General features: G+C 58.3%; 2 protein-coding genes across 3 annotated transcripts; both read left to right on the top strand.

Moving 5' to 3' along the window:
• Positions 1-845: 845 nt before the first annotated feature.
• Positions 846-12,239, top strand: PCIF1 (phosphorylated CTD interacting factor 1). Of its 2 annotated transcripts, XM_041419178.1 has the most exons (17): positions 868-972; positions 1,193-1,301; positions 3,937-4,075; positions 4,257-4,381; positions 4,792-4,929; positions 5,101-5,231; positions 5,453-5,607; positions 5,830-5,977; positions 6,162-6,245; positions 6,969-7,068; positions 7,214-7,376; positions 8,478-8,650; positions 9,089-9,175; positions 9,666-9,850; positions 9,946-10,039; positions 10,247-10,422; positions 11,179-12,239. In XM_041419178.1, exons 3-17 carry the CDS (start codon positions 3,952-3,954, stop codon positions 11,429-11,431), a joined length of 2,136 nt encoding a protein of 711 aa, XP_041275112.1. In that variant the 5' UTR covers positions 868-972; positions 1,193-1,301; positions 3,937-3,951; the 3' UTR covers positions 11,432-12,239. The 2 variants fall into 2 exon arrangements, with proteins under 2 accessions (XP_041275113.1, XP_041275112.1); XM_041419179.1 differs by lacking the exon at positions 1,193-1,301 and having other exon boundaries at positions 846-972.
• A 1,952-nt stretch (positions 12,240-14,191) lies between these two features.
• LOC121343737 (E3 ubiquitin-protein ligase RNF182-like) lies at positions 14,192-15,118 on the top strand. Its single transcript, XM_041419176.1, has one exon. The coding sequence runs from the start codon at positions 14,393-14,395 to the stop codon at positions 15,116-15,118; it is 726 nt and encodes a 241-aa protein (XP_041275110.1). The 5' UTR covers positions 14,192-14,392.
• Positions 15,119-17,521: the final 2,403 nt, after the last annotated feature.

Below are 17,521 nucleotides of genomic sequence, written 5' to 3'. Positions count from 1 at the left end.
TAACTCATTAAACTGACCCCGCTGCTCCCGGAGCAGAGGGCAGGACTCCGGGAGATGGGAAACCCCTTGGAAAGCCGGGCAGCTGGGATATCCCAGAAGAAAAGGGCAGGAGAGGCCCCGCGGTTTCCCCTTCACCGGGGCCGTGGGCCAGCGGCTGCCCAGGGAGGTGGGGCCGAGGCAGGACGGGTGCTCTGCTAGGTGGATGTGGCAGAAACTCCGCCGGCTGCGAGGGGTCCTGCGACCCCCAGAGAACCCCCAATAACAGCCGTGTCCTCCTTCCACGTCCCGTGTCATCCTCCAGCATACGCTGTGCAGCAGCGGCCGCGGGACAAGGGACCGACCCCAGCGACCACCGGGCAGTGCCCTGCGCTGCACCGCGCCCCTCACTGCCAGCGCCCGCCGGCTGCCACCAGGACCCGAGGGATAGTGTGGGGAGGGACGTGTCAGCGCTGCGCCCGAGGGACCGCCGGGACAGGCAGCGGCTGCCAGGCCCGGCCCGGGCTGAAGCGCAGCAGGAGCAACCGCTGTGCCCGGCGGGGGGCGGCGGAAACCCCGCGCCTCCACATCAATGCAGCCCCTCCGCCCCGGCGCCGCCGCTCTTCAAAGGCTCTTTGGTGGCGACCGCTGCGGCCGCGCCCTGTCAGTGCCGGGAACCGCCCGCGGCGGGCGGGAGGGCGGGGCCGGCCCGCACGAAGCGGCTCCACGACAGCGCGGGCGGGACCGCGACCGCTCCGCGCCCACCGCGGGGCGGTGCCCGCCACAAAGATGGCGCCGGGTGGGCGGGGTGACCGCGCAGCCTTTGCGCATGCTCCACGTAATTCCCCCAAGCGCGGGCTCTGCTTCGCGCATGCGCTCCATACCCGCGGCCCCGGCGCAAGATGGCGGCGGCGGGGCGGGCGAGGCGGAGGTGGGGCGGCGGCGGTGGCGGACGCAGCGGTGCCCGGTGCCTGCAGCCCCTGGCCTCACGCCCAGGTAAGCGGCGCAACCGCGTGGCCGCGGCTCGCCGCGCAGGAGGAGGCGGCGTGGACCGGCGGCGGCGCGCGGGCGGCGGAGGGGAGGCGGCGCAGGCCCGCGGCCGCCATCTTAGAGCGCGGCCGCTACTGCCGCTGCGCTCCCGCCGCCGCGCCCCCGCCGCGCCTGCGCGTCGCGCGGCCCCTCCCCGCGGCGCCGTAACGGGCTCCTGTCTCCGCAGCCGCCCCCGCGGGCCAGGCGCGGGACGCCCCGCTATGAGGATGCGGCCCCGGCGCGCCAGCGGCGAGCACGGAGCGACGGCCACGCGTCCCGCCAGGCAGCCCGCCACCGTAAGTACCCGCCCGGCCGGCCGCCGCCCCGCTTAGGCCGCGCCCCCGGACCGCTCCCGGCCAGACTGCAGAGTTGTCGCCGCCGCCGCCTCCTCTCCGCACTCGCTGGGCGCTCGTGGCCGCCCGCCGGCCCCGGCCCGCCGCGCCGAGGAGCTCCGTGCCGTCTTCGCCTCCGGCAGGGCAGCCCCAGGAGGTTCCCGGCCGCTTCCCCGCGCAGACCCGGTGCCCCGGTCCCAGTGCCCGTGGTGCCCCGGGAGCGCTGCGCTGCTCAGCTCCGGGCCCGCCGGCCTGCGCTCGGAAAGGGGATAGGTGCCGATGGGGAAGGCGATGGCCTGGCTCCCAGCCTCCTGGAGCAGCCGTGGTTCTGGGATGGGGGAGAACCGGGGGTTGTCCCGGGGGGCTGTCGCTGATCTCCTTTGTCTGCATTTGCTGTTGTCTTGTACAAAATTCTACCTCGGTGAAATGGAAACAAATACCGGTCCTGTTTGCTGTACTTCTTTACTCTGTGTCTCCTTACCCCTCACTGTGGTCTCTGGTTGTGCTGCTGCTCTAGGTTGTAAGCTCTCTGGGCAGGGACAGCGTTGTACCGTGTTTGTGAAGCACTGTATGCATTGCCATGGTGTATAAAAACATACCGTAATCACCATAAAATGCTTCCTCTGGATCCCTGTCACTGTCTAAGTCCCAGTGTAGTTACATAAAAGTAGAGTGGCTTCTGCCAGGATTCCTGTTAGTTTGGCTGTTTCCTTTTCCCAGACCTTAAGGGTACTTGGCTTTAATACTTGTTAACACTGATCAAGTGATAAAGCTTCTTGGCTACTTCCACCATTCCAGTTTATCCATAAATGGGAGGAGGCAGAGCCAGTCACCCTGTTTGACAGCTCTTTTGAGCGATGGGTGGTGAAAAACACTGGCAGGTCACTGGAGCTGGCATGTGCCATCCAAGCTGGCCAGGGCTCTGTGCCCAGTGCTGTCTGTGAATCCTGACAATCATGACTTTGGGAGCTCTGGTCCCCCCAGTACACCCCATTCACTCCAGGGTGTGCTCTGTGTAACCTGCAGGATGCAGCTGCATGTGCAATTGTAACTTTAGTTTGAGGAGGAGGGACTAAACATCCCTCGCAGGTTCCCTGCGCTCCTGCCTGGCAGCCCTGCTGTCTCCGGGGTCCCTGTACCCACGGGCTGACACGAGCCTGAGCTGCTGCCACTGGCCCAGCTCACCTTGGCACCTTTGTGAAGTGGCTGTAAGGACGTGGTGGGGTTGGAGTTCAGGAGGGAGTGTGAGATTGCACAACGCTCACTGCTGAGGCCATTAAAGGTCCCCAGTTATGTCCTGCTTGCTCTGGGGGCAAAGACCCAAACTCCAGGTGTCTGCAGTGTCCCACACCTTCCCTTGTGTGCCCTGCCTGGAAACATGGAAACATCTTCCGAGGGGCTGAAGGAGTTGAGTTCCTCAGTGCTGATCTCAGCCAGTGCTGTGAGCAGCTGAGCTACTGGCCCCTCGCTCTTGCTCAGTGTTTGCTCCTGCCATTCTGTTGTGCTGCAATAGCCACTGGCCTGTATGCACAGGAAGTGCAGCGAAGGCTTCAAACCCAAGTGACTTAGCCCCAGAAAAATCCCGAGTTTTTATTGGAGAGCTCCTGTACGTGGCTCCTGCTGCCAGGTAGTGTGCTGCTCAGGTGAGGAGCACACTATGCACAGCATTGTGCTGCTGCTGCCCTGACTCTGCTGCTGTGTGCTGTGGGGTGTCTCCAAAGCCTGAATAGAGTTAAGTGTCTGAGGTAGCTGGGAATTATGTAAAATGCCTTGTTTCCCCCCAGTTCATTGCCAGTGTGTTTTGGGCTGCCAGAGAAGAGCAATCTGTGCCGCTGTTTCAGAAACTTCCCCAGGGGAAGAGTGGTGACTAAGAGAGGAAAAGCCTGGCTGTTTCTCTCCAGCTGGCAACATTAAATTATGGTTAAGAGGAGCTTTATTGTTCCAACAGACCTTCTTTTGCATAACTGTTGTTATGCAGATGAAAAAGCAGCAAGGGCCAAAACAGCTGGCTGAGGCCTTGCTTGTGGGACTAGGACTAGGACTAGGACGTGTCAGCCTGGGACATGCAGAGGGTAATAATTCAGGAGCTCCTGACTCCCAGCCTGTGGTTTTCTGAACCACAGAAGTTGTTAGTGAACCTCCAGGGCTATTTTATATAGCAGATTTTTTTTTTAATGACAGCTTTTGTTGAAATGATGTGCAGTTATGTGTGTGTGAGTTGATTCAAACTGTCTCTGAGGGTAACAGATCAGACCTGGCCAGTGGTATTGGTGTGGCAGAAGGTGGCACATAATCACAGAGGAGCTTATGTTATTTTTTACAATCTGATTTCTTCACTCTTTGGAGAGATCTAGCTGAAAAAGGAATATTTTGAATGCTGGCCTGAAGAACACCCTGGCTAACCCCATTTAATGCTGAGCATTCCTCATAGCTCATATCCAGGATCACAAGTGTTTTTCAGGGCTGAGGTGCAGTTTGCATGTACTGGTTCAATTCCTATTTTATTATCAGAATGAACTTGTATTGCTACACCTGAGTGTGCCAAGCAGATATGGGACCTTTCCTGCTGTAACACCGGATATTCCTCTGTTTTTTCCAGTGTGGTTGCTGAGAAATGGCCAATGAGAATCACAGAAGCCCTGCGGAGGAAGCGTCTCTCATGAGTCACTCACCTGGCACCTCCAACCAGAACCAGCCCAGCTCCCCCAAACCCATGCGCCTGGTCCAGGACCTGCCAGGTACCAACCCTGCCTTCGGGCATCCTGCAGGGCCCTGCCAGTGGGGAAGGGGCTGAAACAGAGCTGCCAAGGGGGGCCGGGAATGATGTGTGTTTCAGAGTGTGCTGTGACAGTGCTGGGCACCTGCAGGGCAGGTCTGTCGTGCAGGATGCTCCTCTCCTGACTCTCAGTGTCCTCTCAGATGAGCTGGTGCAGGCTGGCTGGGAGAAGTGCTGGAGCAAGCGGGAGAACCGCCCCTACTACTTCAACCGCTTCACCAACCAGTCTCTGTGGGAAATGCCTGTGCTGGGACAGCACGATGTCATAGTAAGTGCTCACTCACCTTGGGAGTGCTGTACCAGGGCTGGGGTCTTCATGGTTTGTGGGACTCAGATTACAGGTGTGGGAGGGTCTTCTGTGCCTTGAGAACTCCTTGCTCGGTTCATTGTCTGGCATGATTCTGGGGAAGTGTTCCTCTGTCAGGTGCAGGTCAGGTGTTGCTGTTCCAGGAATCATGCACCTCTCAAAGAACAGTCAACGTGGGGGATTTGTGATGAGTTTTTCTCATTATTTTTAAGAAGCATATAGACATTTAGAAGAGAATCTTTCAGCTTTGTGCAGGTGTGACTAGTGGTGTCCTTATTTCAATCCATGTGGGAGCTGGGAGCAGTGCAGTGGGACACTGCAGTGGCAGTGGGTGAGCTTGACGTGTGCTGTTGTTGTTTGGACTCTTGTAGTCAGACCCTCTGGGACTGAACGCGGCTCCAATGCCACTGGAAGGTGGGGTGGCAGATGCTTCTGTGGAGAGCAAGCAGAGGAAGAGGAGGTTCTCAGAAGAGGTTCCACCAAGTGGCAACAGTGTGAAGAAGCCCAAGGTGGGTATGGTGCTCTGAATCAAACATGTGCAGCCTTAAACCAAGGGGGGCTGCAGGGCTCACAGGGGTCTCCTGCGTGGTGTTCTGCGTGGTGTTCTGGTTTGATTCACTGGGCTGCTTCTCCTTTACCTGTCTCTCTGGTGCAGTAATTCATCTTTCATGCACACACAGGCGGATGTCCCAGGGAACCCAGCTGCTCAGCCAGTCCCTAGCTCTCCCAGTATTCCAGGAACCTCTGTTTTGAAGGCATGGTGTGTTTCACCTGAAGACAAACAGCAGGCAGCTCTTCTACGACCAACTGAGTGAGTTGTCTCTGTTTGTCTTCTGTTCCTTTCTCAGTGAAGTGTTTGAGACACACAGGTTTCCAGATATCTTCGAGAAACCTGAGGGATAAATCACTGCTAAGAGTCTTGATAGTTTGGTTTCCAGGCTGGTGAAATAGCCCAAGGAAGCATCTTTAAAAGTAGTATTTGATAATTAAGCAATAATCTGATTATCCTGATGACATTTTCTTCTGCCTCAGAGTATACTGGGACCTGGATATTCAGACAAATGCTGTGATTAAGCAGAGGGCACCATCAGAAGTGCTTTCTCCACACCCCGAGGTGGAGCTGCTTCGGTCCCAGCTCATTCTCAAGCTGCGGCAGCATTACCGTGAGCTCTGCCAGCAGCGAGAAGGTGAGTTTCACTTGGCTTCCTTTGATTTCCTTCTCAGTTCTATTGTTGTGGTGATCTGACTTCTGTTTTATGCGTGTTTAGTCCCTGTGTTCTCTTTTTGTGATGGTTATACTCTGTGGAATTGTTTGTTAATTGATTAGGCAGAACTTTGTGTGATGATCCTTACCAGAGCTACTGGGCATTTCTGTGTTGTATTGATTAGATCCTTCTGTGCATCTCCAGGGATTGACCCCCCAAGGGAGTCTTTTAATCGCTGGATGTTGGAGAGGAAAGTGGTTGATAAAGGGACAGATCCTCTTTTACCGAGTGACTGCGAGCCAGTAGTGTCTCCTTCCATGTTCAGAGAGATCATGAATGACATTCCCATCAGGTACTGTTCACAGACAGAGAACTTTGTTGGGATGGTTCTGGGTCAGTCTGGTCTGGTGGTTTACCTGCCGCGGTTCTGCTGTGGTGCTTCCATTTGTTTCGATGCTGGTGAAGGAAAGCTGGGGAACTGAACCTCTCTTCCATGCCTTTGTGAGACTCATGCATATGAATTTAACTTACCTCAGGTTATCCAGAATTAAGTTCCGAGAGGAAGCCAAGAGGCTGCTCTTCAAGTATGCTGAGGCTGCGAAAAGACTGATTGAATCCAGGTGGGAGCTCTTCTCGCAGTGCTGTCACGTTCAGAAAAGACAGAAGGGCTATAGGGGCTTCTCATCCTTCCTTGTCCAGCACTGGCATAATGTTATGGAGGAAAAGCAAGGTTAGGAGCATACAGAAGAAAAACTGTAGTGCTGGAGCCATCTTTTGATAATGACCTGTAAAATGTAATACTGGGGAGCTGAATGTGTGTGGAGACAATGAAGTACTGGGTGTGGAATGTCTTTTGTTATCCCTGAGATAAAATCAGGAGTGCTTGGGCACTCACTGCTGTTACAGAGCATTTTGTATACAAGATAGGGTTTTTCTGACCAGTTCTGCCACAGGAGACAGAACTGAGGAAGATAGTGAGGGAGAACCTTGTGGGGAAAGGAAAAGTTTGCAAACAGGGTAGTTTTCTCTAGGTCACAAGCTCCTAGCAGTTCTTGAAAATTAGAGGCAGTATTAAAATGGACCACTGCCATGACAAGTAAAGGCTATGTGGGCCTCTCCTGTTGCAGAGAGGACAGCAGCCAGTACACCAAGTTTTGGAGAGAATATAGCCGTCCACAACCATGCAAACATCTGGAATGCCTTTCCAGAGAACGGGAGGGGAGTGACAGGGATGGACCTTGACAAGTGACAGTGTCCACATTCCCCACTGATAAAAAACTTTGAAGGAGGGTGGGATATTTTGCTGTGCAGCTGTGAGTTAAATTTTGCCTCTGTTTTGGCAGGAGTGCTTCCCCAGACAGCAGGAAGGTGGTGAAGTGGAATGTGGAGGACACCTTCAGCTGGCTGCGAAGGGACCATTCTGCTTCCAAGGAGGACTACATGGTCAGTGTACCACTGATGTGTGGCTGGGCACAGGGAGCTGGGGAGGGGGCATGTGGGGACAGGTACAGGTCCTTCTGGAGACACTGAAGACCCCTGGAGAGCCAGTGGTGGCCGTGTGAGAGACTCTGGTTCTCTGTTTCCACAGGACCGCCTGGAGCACCTACGCAAACAGTGTGGGCCCCACGTGTCTGCTGCAGCCAAGGACTCTGTCGAAGGCATCTGCAGTAAAATTTACTACATATCCCTGGAATACGTCAAGCGCATCCGGGAGAAGCATCTTGCCATACTCAAAGAGAACAATATCTCTGGTATGCAGCCAGCTTTGAAGAGCTGTAGCACTGCTTTTAAAGGCCCCATGGTCTGGCCTGTGCTTATTCAGAGAGTGTTACCTTTTGGGAGGGCAGCTCTGTCTCCAGATGTTAGAAAGTCTGTTTCAAAGTAAGAAACATCCAGTCCAACACAGGCCTCAGCTGTCAGTCACAGTGTCTTCCATCAGATGCTATGACCAGCTGTAATATCAGATACTACAAATATGTGATTTGCCAGGATGCAGTAGCTTGTTAGGAGCAGGCCACACTGAGCAGGGCATTTGTTCATTTCACTGGACCATACTTTTTTGCTTTGCTGCTTCATGAGTTCCTGGGAACAGCTGACATCTCCTTAGTAGTGCTGAGTATTTTCCCTTTATTCTCATTTGCCACGTTTCTTGTGTTCTGAGCACCTTTCTGCACCCCTCTGCCTCCCAGTTTGTCACTCTGCGCCCTTTCTTGGCAGAGTTCATGTTCCTTGATATTTTCTCTGTCCTTTCTTTCGCTCATGTCTGTACATCTGCCTCTAGTCAACGTTTCCTTCCTCCATGGGGCCTGCTCCTTTCATTGCCACTGTCTGTAGTCCTTTCTCCTTTTGCGTCCTGACTCTCCTCAGGCTCCCTTCAGGTCCCAATGTCTGCCTTTTGCCATTGTTTTTGATGCATATCTTCCAACCCCATTAAGTCAGAGATTCCTTCCAGCTGATTTATGAGCTCTCCCTGAAGCTGAGGCAATGGATAACTGCAAGGTGCAGGGAGATTCCTTTGCCTCCTGCATTCAACAGCCTTTGAATTTTTATTGTTTTTTGGATGACTTTGGGGCAAACTGAAATAAGAAACAGTAGCAACAAAAAGAGTATTTTGTTTGTTTGGAACATGCCCCAGGATGCTGGGGTGGCTGTGTGCTGTCTGCATCGGGGAATCACCTTGGAACTTAGGTAGCTGCCTACAGGATCCGTGAGGGACCACCATGGTGGTTTTTTGGGAGGACCACCCTGCTCTTCAGCCCTATTTGGTTTGCTGTGTCTTTTGAGGTGGACTGAAGACTGGTCCCGAATACCCTTGGCTTCTCACAGACTGCCTTTCTGTTCATTCTCCAAAGCTGAGGTGGAAGCTCCTGAGGTCCAGGACAGGCTGGTGTACTGCTACCCCGTGAGACTGGCCATCCCCTCCCCGCCACTGCCCAGCGTGGAGATGCACATGGAGAACAACGTGGCGTGTGTGCGGTACAAGGGGGAGATGGTCAAAGTGAGCCGCAACTACTTCAGCAAGCTGGTAAGGGCTGGGTGCTGCCTCTGCTGCCCCTGGGGCAGGGTCATCTCCTGGGCAGGGCTGGGCAGAGGCTGGCCAACTGCCCCTGCAGGGCTGTCACACACTGCCACGGCCATGAGGACAGTTACTCTCACCTTAGCTGGGGTCAGGCTCTGCTGGGAGTATTTCCCAGGTGTTGGGTGTGTGCTCTGAATAAATGTTGTGCTGCCAGAACATTGTATTCAAACCAAGGCAACCCTTGCTGAGAGACACGTGCTGCTGTGGTGGTTCATTCATTTCGTGTTAGTGACAAGCTGGTGGCTCACGCAGTGACAGCAGATGTGCTGACAACTCCCTGCAGAGCCCACCTGCTCCTCAGCCTCCCTCTCCCTGTCACAATGTGCGTGTATCACCATAGCTTGGCTGTTCCCAGTGTCTTCAATGGCTGGCTTTCTCTTCCAGTGGCTTCTTTATCGGTACAGCTGCATCGACGACTCAGGCTTTGAAAAGTTCCTGCCCAGGGTTTGGTGCCTTCTCCGTCGATATCAGGTACGGTCTCACCACAGCTGTACATCAGAAAGCCTTGGCAGCACTGAGGACTTGTCTTTGCGCTGGGAAAGAGTCACAGCTTTGGGAGCCTGGAGCAACACGGGGTTTAAACTGGGTCTGTAGTCTGCTCATGCTATGCTGAGGTAGGACTGTGGACTGGGGAGTAGTTCCGGTCTTGACACGAGACTTTGGTGTGGGTAAAGATGTTTGTGAAGGAAACCTTCAGTAGCTCTTGACTCTGAGGGGCAGCTGAAGGGTCACTTGGGTACAAGAGAAAACTGATGGTTTTGTGGGGTCAGAGTTGGATAAAATCTCTAAAGAGCATTCTTGGGTACATGCAGGGACCTACACGAATTTGAGAAAGGACGAGGGGGCCCTGCATACCTAGAGGAGTGGGTGCATGGACATGTGGCCCTGGGTCCATGCTCAGTGAAGGGAACAGCAGGAACAGCGAGTGCTGGCACGGCTCACCAGGCTTTGCTCTCCTCAGATGATGTTCGGTGTGGGGCTCTATGAAGGGACTGGTCTGCAAGGGGCACTTCCCGTGCACATCTTTGAAGCCCTCCACAAGCTCTTTGGAGTGAGTTTTGAATGCTTTGCCTCGCCCCTGAATTGCTATTTTAAACAGTACTGTTCAGCCTTCTTGGACACAGACGGGTATTTTGGATCCAGGGGGTGAGTGTTACGTTTCCTTGCTCTGCGTGGGTGTGGATGCATGCCCGTGAGATGACTCAGGATGAGCTGATGGGGATCTTTGCCTCTTTCTCCAGCCCGTGCCTGGATTTCTTCCCTATAAGTGGTTCTTTTGAGGCAAATCCTCCATTCTGTGAGGAGCTGATGGATGCCATGGTCTCTCACTTTGAGGTATGTCTGCTCACAGTGGGGTTGTTTGGGATGGAGCTGTGCTGTCCATCCTCTGCTCCTCACCACTCCTGTGCCCTGAGGGCAGGGACAGAGGACAGTGGCAGCTGGGCACTGCTCTTGAATCAGAAGCATTTCCTTTCTGTAGGACTCATTAAACACGTCATTGCTCAGTCAGTGCTGAGATTGTTCCTTTTCTTCTTGCACTAGAAACTGCTGGAGAGCTCCAGCGAGCCGCTCTCCTTCATTGTGTTCATCCCTGAGTGGCGGGACCCCCCCACGCCAGCCCTGACGCGCATGGAGCAGAGCAAGTTCAAGCGACACCAGCTCATCCTGCCGGCCTTCGATCACGAGTACCGCAGCGGGTCCCAGCATGTCTGCAAAAAGTAGGCTTTGTTCTCAGATCCTTTGGGAACACAGCTCTGAAGCTGTGTGACAGAAATATCCTCTCCCAAGCTGAAATCAGTGGGAAGCAGGGAGCAGGCAAGGACAAGCGCAGCACATCATCACTTTGGGTGTTTAGGATGGGCAGACAGCAGGGTGAATTCAACGTCTGTTTAATGACTAACTTTAGCTTGTGAGAGGTGTATGCCTTGGGCACGAGTCCAGCTGGAACAGGTCACACCTGTGGCACTGATCTGTGCCTCTGCCAGCCCTCAGGCCTGGTAGCTGCTTGTGCTGCAGCAGCTGGACATCACTGGGGGAGCAGAGGCAAGGGGCAGCGGGGGTTTGGTCCCTGGTGGGGCAGGCTGGTCTCTGCTCTGCTGCTGAGGCAACAAGTGTGAGCAGCAGCTTGTTTAAGCAACAGGTGCCTGAACACTGAAGTTCTTACCTGCTTAGGACTGATGCCTCAGTGTGCTGAGTCCCCTCTGCAGGGACAGCAAGGTTCCAGCACATGCATGTACTGGTAGGGAGCAATGGGGCTCTGCAGCATCAGTGTTTTCTTCCCTCTGTAAGCTTAGGACCCTCTGCTGTACTCAGAACTTCCCGAGGCTGCACTGTGCCTCCCTTCTACTCAGAATAACGAGAAAAAGGATGGGACAAAGACTTGTCCTAGTGCAGGCAGGAAGAGGAGGAGCAGGTATTGAGGGCTTTAGGCGGGGACCAGGGGAGGTGCTGATGCCTGTGCTCTTCCCTTGCAGGGAGGAGATGTACTACAAGGCTGTGCACAACACAGCCGTCCTCTTCCTGCAGAACAGCGCCGGCTTTGCCAAGTGGGAGCCCACGCCGGAGCGACTGCAGGAGCTCGTTGCAGCCTACAAGCATTCGGGCCGAACCCTCAGCTCCTCGTCTTCCTCCTCCTCGTCCTCATCCTCCTCCTCCTCCTCCACAGCGGACAAAGAGCGGGAGCTGGGCCGAGAGCAGAGCAGCAGCCGAGAGACTAATCCCAACTAAGGCAGAGGTGCGAGGCAGCGGGGGAGGTGCCGGTGGCCCCGGGGGAGGCTGGCCGGGGCAGCAGAGACTGCTGGCTGTGCAGCACGGCCCGGGACTCCTGCGCAGCAGCTCCACGGCACCTGCTCTCCTCTGCGAACTGCACGCCAGCCCCCAGGAGCCGGGAGCGTCCGGCGGCCAGTGGGAGAGGAGGCTCAGCCACGGCCCTCAGCAGGGACGAGGGAGCCCAGTGCGGCGCGGCAGGAGGAGCCGGCAGCTCCGCCACGCCGGAGCGCCGAGGGAAGGGACAGCCGGAGCTGGGACGCGCGCGTGGGCAGGCAGAAGGACGGCGGAACAGACGGAGGGATGGATGGCCAGCGCGAGTGCTGGGCGCTGAGCGCCGCGGCCGGAGGGGCCCCGGCAGGAGAGGGACGGGCAGAGCCCGGGGGCTCCTGCGGCCGGACTGGCCCAGCACGGCTCCGTGTCCATGGTGTAAATAGTTCTGTCTGTGGCGCCCACGCTCCTCGTGGGGCTGCCCCCATCGCATCTGTGTTTCTTTCTCATGTGTGAGTCTCGTGTTCGCTGACATTGTGTCCCACAGGGGAGGAGTGGAGGAGTTTCTTTGGTGTGTAAAGATGTCTTTGCAGCTGTTTTGTAGTCATTGTGGTTTTTATGCGGAGCCTCCGGGCTTTATTTAACCTTCTTGGGTTTTGTTTTGTAAGGATTAATTTAACACCGCTAACCATTTTATTACTTTTATCAAGAAGAGCAAAATCTATTTTTGATTTCTGTTTCCTAGTTCTTAGGAACATTAAAACCAGCATACAGCCCTGCTTGTGTCCATGACTTGCCTTCTTTGGTGTCTGGGGTCTGTGCTCACCCCTGTCTGGTCTCTGCCTGGGTGGAAGGCAGAAAAATGTTGGGGTTTGATTTTTCAGAGCTGTCTGGCATCTGCCCTGTTCCAGGCAGCCCTGCCCTCCAAGTGAGTTTCGTTTCCTAATGACCAGTGTGAGCCCCTGAAGCAGCCTGACCACCACACTGCTCCAGTGAGGTTTTGGTGCTCTCCCACTGGAGAAGTGCAGGGAGGTGCACTCGACTCGAAGTGCCTTTGGACTCTTCGGGGCAGGCACCACAGCCAGCCTCTCCTGTGGGATGCCACAATGCTGCTGGCACTGGACCAGTGCCACAGCACTGCTGCTGCCAATGCCACAGCAGTGACAGTGCCCCCCTGAAGTGGGCAGGAACTGCCCAGCGCCAGATGCTGCCCACTCCCAGAGGCTTCGAAGCTCTCCAGAGATGCTTTTGATGGTGACAAGAAGATCATTGATGTCCTTTAAGTCAGGGCAGTTGGGAACGTCAGCTGTAAATCTGGCAGTTTGTAAAGCCTTTTTTCCCTCTTTAATCATTGTTTTTGACCCAAGACCACCTGCTCCCGAGGCACAGGTGAGCAGAGATGAGCTGGTGCTGGGAGTGTGCCTAACCCATCCCTTGGTCAGTCAGTGCACACTGAGCCCTCTGCCTGCTCCCCCAGGTGAGGGGCAGTTACCTGGGTAAGTATCCAGTGGCCGTGGTCTCACAGGGACATGTAAGTGACATCAGTGGCCAGAAGCCTGTGGCGTGGGCTGCTTCTTGAGTCTCCTTTATCCTGACAGAGCAAGAGATGGTCAACGGGGCACATAAGGTTGACACTGGGGGCATTTCAAAGGCAGATAACCAGGACTAGGTCAGTCTGAGAGGGGCTGTGGTGTGAGGGGCAGCTGTGGGAGGGTTGGGAGCAGTGGGTGGTATGGGCAGGACTGGGGAATGAGGCACACCAGGAGCTGAAGCCCTCGCATGAAAGCTCTGTCAGGCTGTACTAAACCTGGAGGATTTGGATGAAAAGGCCCTCACTTGTGGTGGGCAGTGCTGTCACTCTCCTGTCTGGAGGAAAGGAGGGGACCACTGAGTGCTTTTGCCCCCCAGGGCTGCTGGAAACGCCCTGTAATTGGGAAACACAACCCGCTGTGCACAGCCTGAACCTGCCAGGTGCTGTGTCCCCCGAGTGCCCCCAACTCGACCCCCGGGGATAGTGAGCCCCAAGCGCCGCTACCGCAGGCTCCACGCCGGGAAGGAGCAGCCTCAGGGCTGACCGTGAGCGGGGAGCCCTGGAGTACCGGGAGCCGCACCGATCCCGCAGCAAACCCCGCACCGCCCCCTGCATCGACCCCTGCGCCTACCCCTCAGCAGCCGGCGGGGCCCGGTTCTGCAAGAGGAGGCTCCGCAGGGCTCCAGCACGGCCCGTCCGAGCTCCCCCTCCGTTCCCCGCTCCCCGTTACCGGGCCAACGCCGCGGCGCTGCCGGCGGCCCCTGCGCCGTGCTCGCCCCCGCAGCGCGGCGGGCAGCGCCCCGCGCCTCCCCCCATGGGGCTGCCGGGCCCGAGCCCGCCGCCGCCGAGCCCACCGGTGCCACCGAGCCCGCCGGCGGCGGGGACCGACCCGCCGCTGTGCCCCCGCCGGGAGCTGCGGAGCGCAGGTACGGGAGAGGATGCGGTGCGGGCCGGGAGCGGGGGCGGGGAGCACGGACCGAGAGCTGCTCGCCCGGGGAGCGGGGTGCGGGGTCCCCGCCGCCGGCAGAGCCGGTGTTCGGAGCCATCCCGGGGCCCCAGGGAGCCCACACGCGCCGTGAGGGCCAAAGACGTGTCCGGGAGCTGCCCTTCCGCTGGTGCCGGCCCCTGGGAGCGATTTTTTCCCCGCAAAGCAGCGGCCGGGATGACGGCGAGTGCCAGCGCCGGTGGCACCGGGCGGGGGTTGGAGTCGGGGCCGGGGAGGGGCTGTCGCCACCACCGTGCTCTCACTGCCCCTGTCTCCCGCCGAGCCCCGGGTCTGACCGGGACAATGACCATGGCGGGCAGCGGAGCTGGGACCCCACGCTTGGGAGGCAGCGGGCCCGGGCCTGCCCCCAGCCCTGGCTGACAGCGGTGCCCCCTCCCTGCAGCCCACCGGGAGCATGGCCCAGCCAGAGAGCAAGCTGGTGTCCCCGCCGGTGGCACCCTCGTCCCCCGAGCTGGAGTGCCACATCTGCTACAGCCGCTTCGACGCCCGTGCCCGCAGGCCCAAGCTGCTCCGCTGTGGCCATCGCCTCTGTGCCCGCTGCCTGCGCAGGATTGTTCCCCCGGGGGACACTTCAACCCCACAGCTCCGTTGCCCCTTCTGCCGCCAGCACAGCCCGGTGCCGGGCGGGGACGTGCAGCAGCTGCAGGATGACGGTGAGGCACTGGCACTGCTGACAGGCCGTGAACGGGCCAAGAAACGGGGTCCACCCCTATCTCCTGAGGTGCTCCTTTGCCCCAGTGTGCTGGAGCCCGCATCCAGCCCCGACTGCCTGGTTGTCACCATCCTGGAGGTGCCAGAGGACGTAGCCCCACCGGAGAGCCTGGGCAGGCTGGAGGTGGTGCGGCTGTACCGCCCCACGAGCCTGGGTGCGCTGCCCTGCCACGGCCCCGGGCAGAAGTGGCGCTCCTGGGGGTGGCAAGCCATCCCCCGCTTCATTCTGGGCGTCCTCTGCCTCCTCTACTTCAGCTCCCTGCCCTTCGGCATCTACCTCCTGCTCATCGAGCACCACAGCCTGGGCATCATCCTGGTCAGTCTTGTGCCCTCCACCCTCCTTCTCTGCATTGTCTACAGCCTCTGCCAGTGCCTGTGCCTGGAGGTCTTTGGGTTCCCCCACTCCTGACCCTGCACAGCCAACCCCTGTGCCTGAGCCAGGCAGGATTTGGGTTCCTTGGGGCATTGTCCCTTGAGGTACACATGTCCTCTGACCCACAGCATGCTCAGCCTGGACCAGGGGGAGAAGCTCAGTGCCTGGTGCCTTCCCATGCAGAACAGCACTGTCTTTTCCATGTGGGTGCTCACACTGGCTGCCGCAGCTGCAGGAGCTCGTTGCAGCCTACAAGCATTTGGGCCAGACCTCAGCTCTTGTCCTCCTCCACAGCAGACAAAGAGCCGGAGCCAGGACACTGATGCCAGCAGAGGAAGCGCGAGTGCTGGGGGCTGAGCGGCCGGAGGGGCCCCGGCAGGAGAGGGACGGGCAGAGCCCGGGGGCTCCTGCGGCCGGACTGGCCCAGCACGGCTCCGTGTCCATGGTGTAAATAGTTCTGTCTGTGGCGCCCACGCTCCTCGTGGGGCTGCCCCCATCGCATCTGTGTTTCTTTCTCATGTGTGAGTCTCGTGTTCGCTGACATTGTGTCCCACAGGGGAGGAGTGGAGGAGTTTCTTTGGTGTGTAAAGATGTCTTTGCAGCTATTTTGTTCCCCCCAGCATCCCCACCAGCATCCCCACCACACACAGGCACACCAGGAGACCCAAGACAGAGTCACATTTATTACTGTTTTGTGTCCCTCCCACTCTCCTTGGTGAGGCAGTTGCTGGGTCCCATGGCTGTCGCTCGTGTCATGCCCTTGGGGACAGGACGTGACTGTCCCAGCCCTATACCTGCTCCAGCACCACTGGCACCCCCGGGGGACACCTGTTCTTGCTGGGGGAAGATTCCAGCATCTCTGCCACACTCCAGATCTTGGGTTTCTGGGGTTGCTTTTCCTGCCCAGGGCCTGTTGTCACCTCGGGGCTGCCCCCACACCCATCCTGCACGGGGCTGGGACTGGGAATGGGGACGGCACCCGACGGGACCCCCTCGCCCTCGCTGTCCTCGCCATCTGAGGCGCTGTGTGTGGCCCAGCTCGCCTTTTTCTCCTTCTTGAGGCGCCGGCGGGCATTGGCGAACCAGGTGGAGACCTGGGTGAGGCTCATCCGGCTGACCACAGCCAGCATCACCTTCTCCCCCTTGCTGGGATAGGGGTTCCTGGGGTGTCGTGCCAGCCAAGCCTTCAGTGCCCCGGTGCTCTCTCCTGTCGCCGCCGCCTTCACCCGCGCCGGCTCTGGGGGCAGCCCCAGCGGCACCTCATAGGGGGCTGAGACCTGGAGGGGCAGAGGGGTGTCAGGGTGGGACTGGGGGCATGACAGCCGGAGGAGAGGGGCTGTAGGATGTCAGGGCTCGGCCCTTTGTGTGTGGGAGAGGGCAGAGCTGTATCCTGCCCGTCGTTTTCCTCTCCCATGCGCACCCCAAGTGCCAAGTGCAGGACGGGGTGTGTGTGCGGGCAGGAGAATGCCGGGGAGGGGCGGGGGCTTCGGACAGCAGGTCCCCAGCCCCGATTCCAACCACCCCACACAGTCCCATCCCGGTGCCGGGAAAGCCCCGCATCCCGTTCCTCCCCCGGAGCTGCAGCGCGGCACTTACCAGGGGCGTCACGAGGCTGAGAGGGGGTGGCAGGAGGCTGTACCCGGCCAAAACGGGACAGGGGCAGGAGTAGGGGCAGGGGCAGGGCAGTAGGGCTTGGGGTGGCCCCCGCAGGGTCCCCCAAGGCCCCCCGCAGCCCCCCAGCTCTTGTCCTGGGCTCCTCTCGCCACGAGGTGCTGCCATACTGCAGGAGAGGAGCCGGGGAGCTGCTCCCGGGTCTTTTATAGCTGCTGGGGTCTGCAGTGACTGACAGCTGATTAGGGGGTATTAGCACCCACGAGAGCAGCAGCAGGATCTGGGGCACCTGAAACCCCCCCTTCCTCAGCTACTGTTGGGCAGGGACTTGCACGGACCGTCCTTGCCTGCCTGCCACTAGCCAGAGCCCTGCTCCCTCCCAGCCCCCCCAGCTCAGTGCAGCCTATACAGCTCCCAGGGGTGGGGTACAATGGCACCCTGGGGCTTTACTGCAGTGCTGAGCTGTGTCCCATCCATGACCCCAGACCTGACTTGGGGCTGTGGGTGGCAGAACCCCCTATGCTGTGGAAGGTTGGAGGGCCAGGGGCTAACGGAGGAATTTTAGCCTGGTGGGACGATAGCAACCCATGCTGCCCCATCCTGCTCGTCCTCTGGCTTGGCCAGGTCCTCACCCAAGCCCCAGCACTGCCATGCCTGCTTCTGGATTCCCAGCAGCAGAGTGACGAAGGGGAAGGGTCCTGCAGCCCCACGGACAGCGGGGACCCCTGCAAGGCACTGGGGGGTTCCTGTGGTTGGCACAGCAGGGTATTGGGTGGGCAGGGCAGTGGTGGGCAGCTGTGTGAGGGGCCCTGAGAGCCTGCGACCCCC

Source organism: Onychostruthus taczanowskii, unplaced genomic scaffold (genome assembly GCF_017590055.1).
Source record: "Onychostruthus taczanowskii isolate IOZ18803 unplaced genomic scaffold, ASM1759005v1 scaffold60, whole genome shotgun sequence".
Lineage (NCBI taxonomy): Eukaryota > Metazoa > Chordata > Aves > Passeriformes > Passeridae > Onychostruthus > Onychostruthus taczanowskii.
Note: the sequence above shows the minus strand (reverse complement) of the source record. Positions and strands in the feature narration are given on the sequence as shown.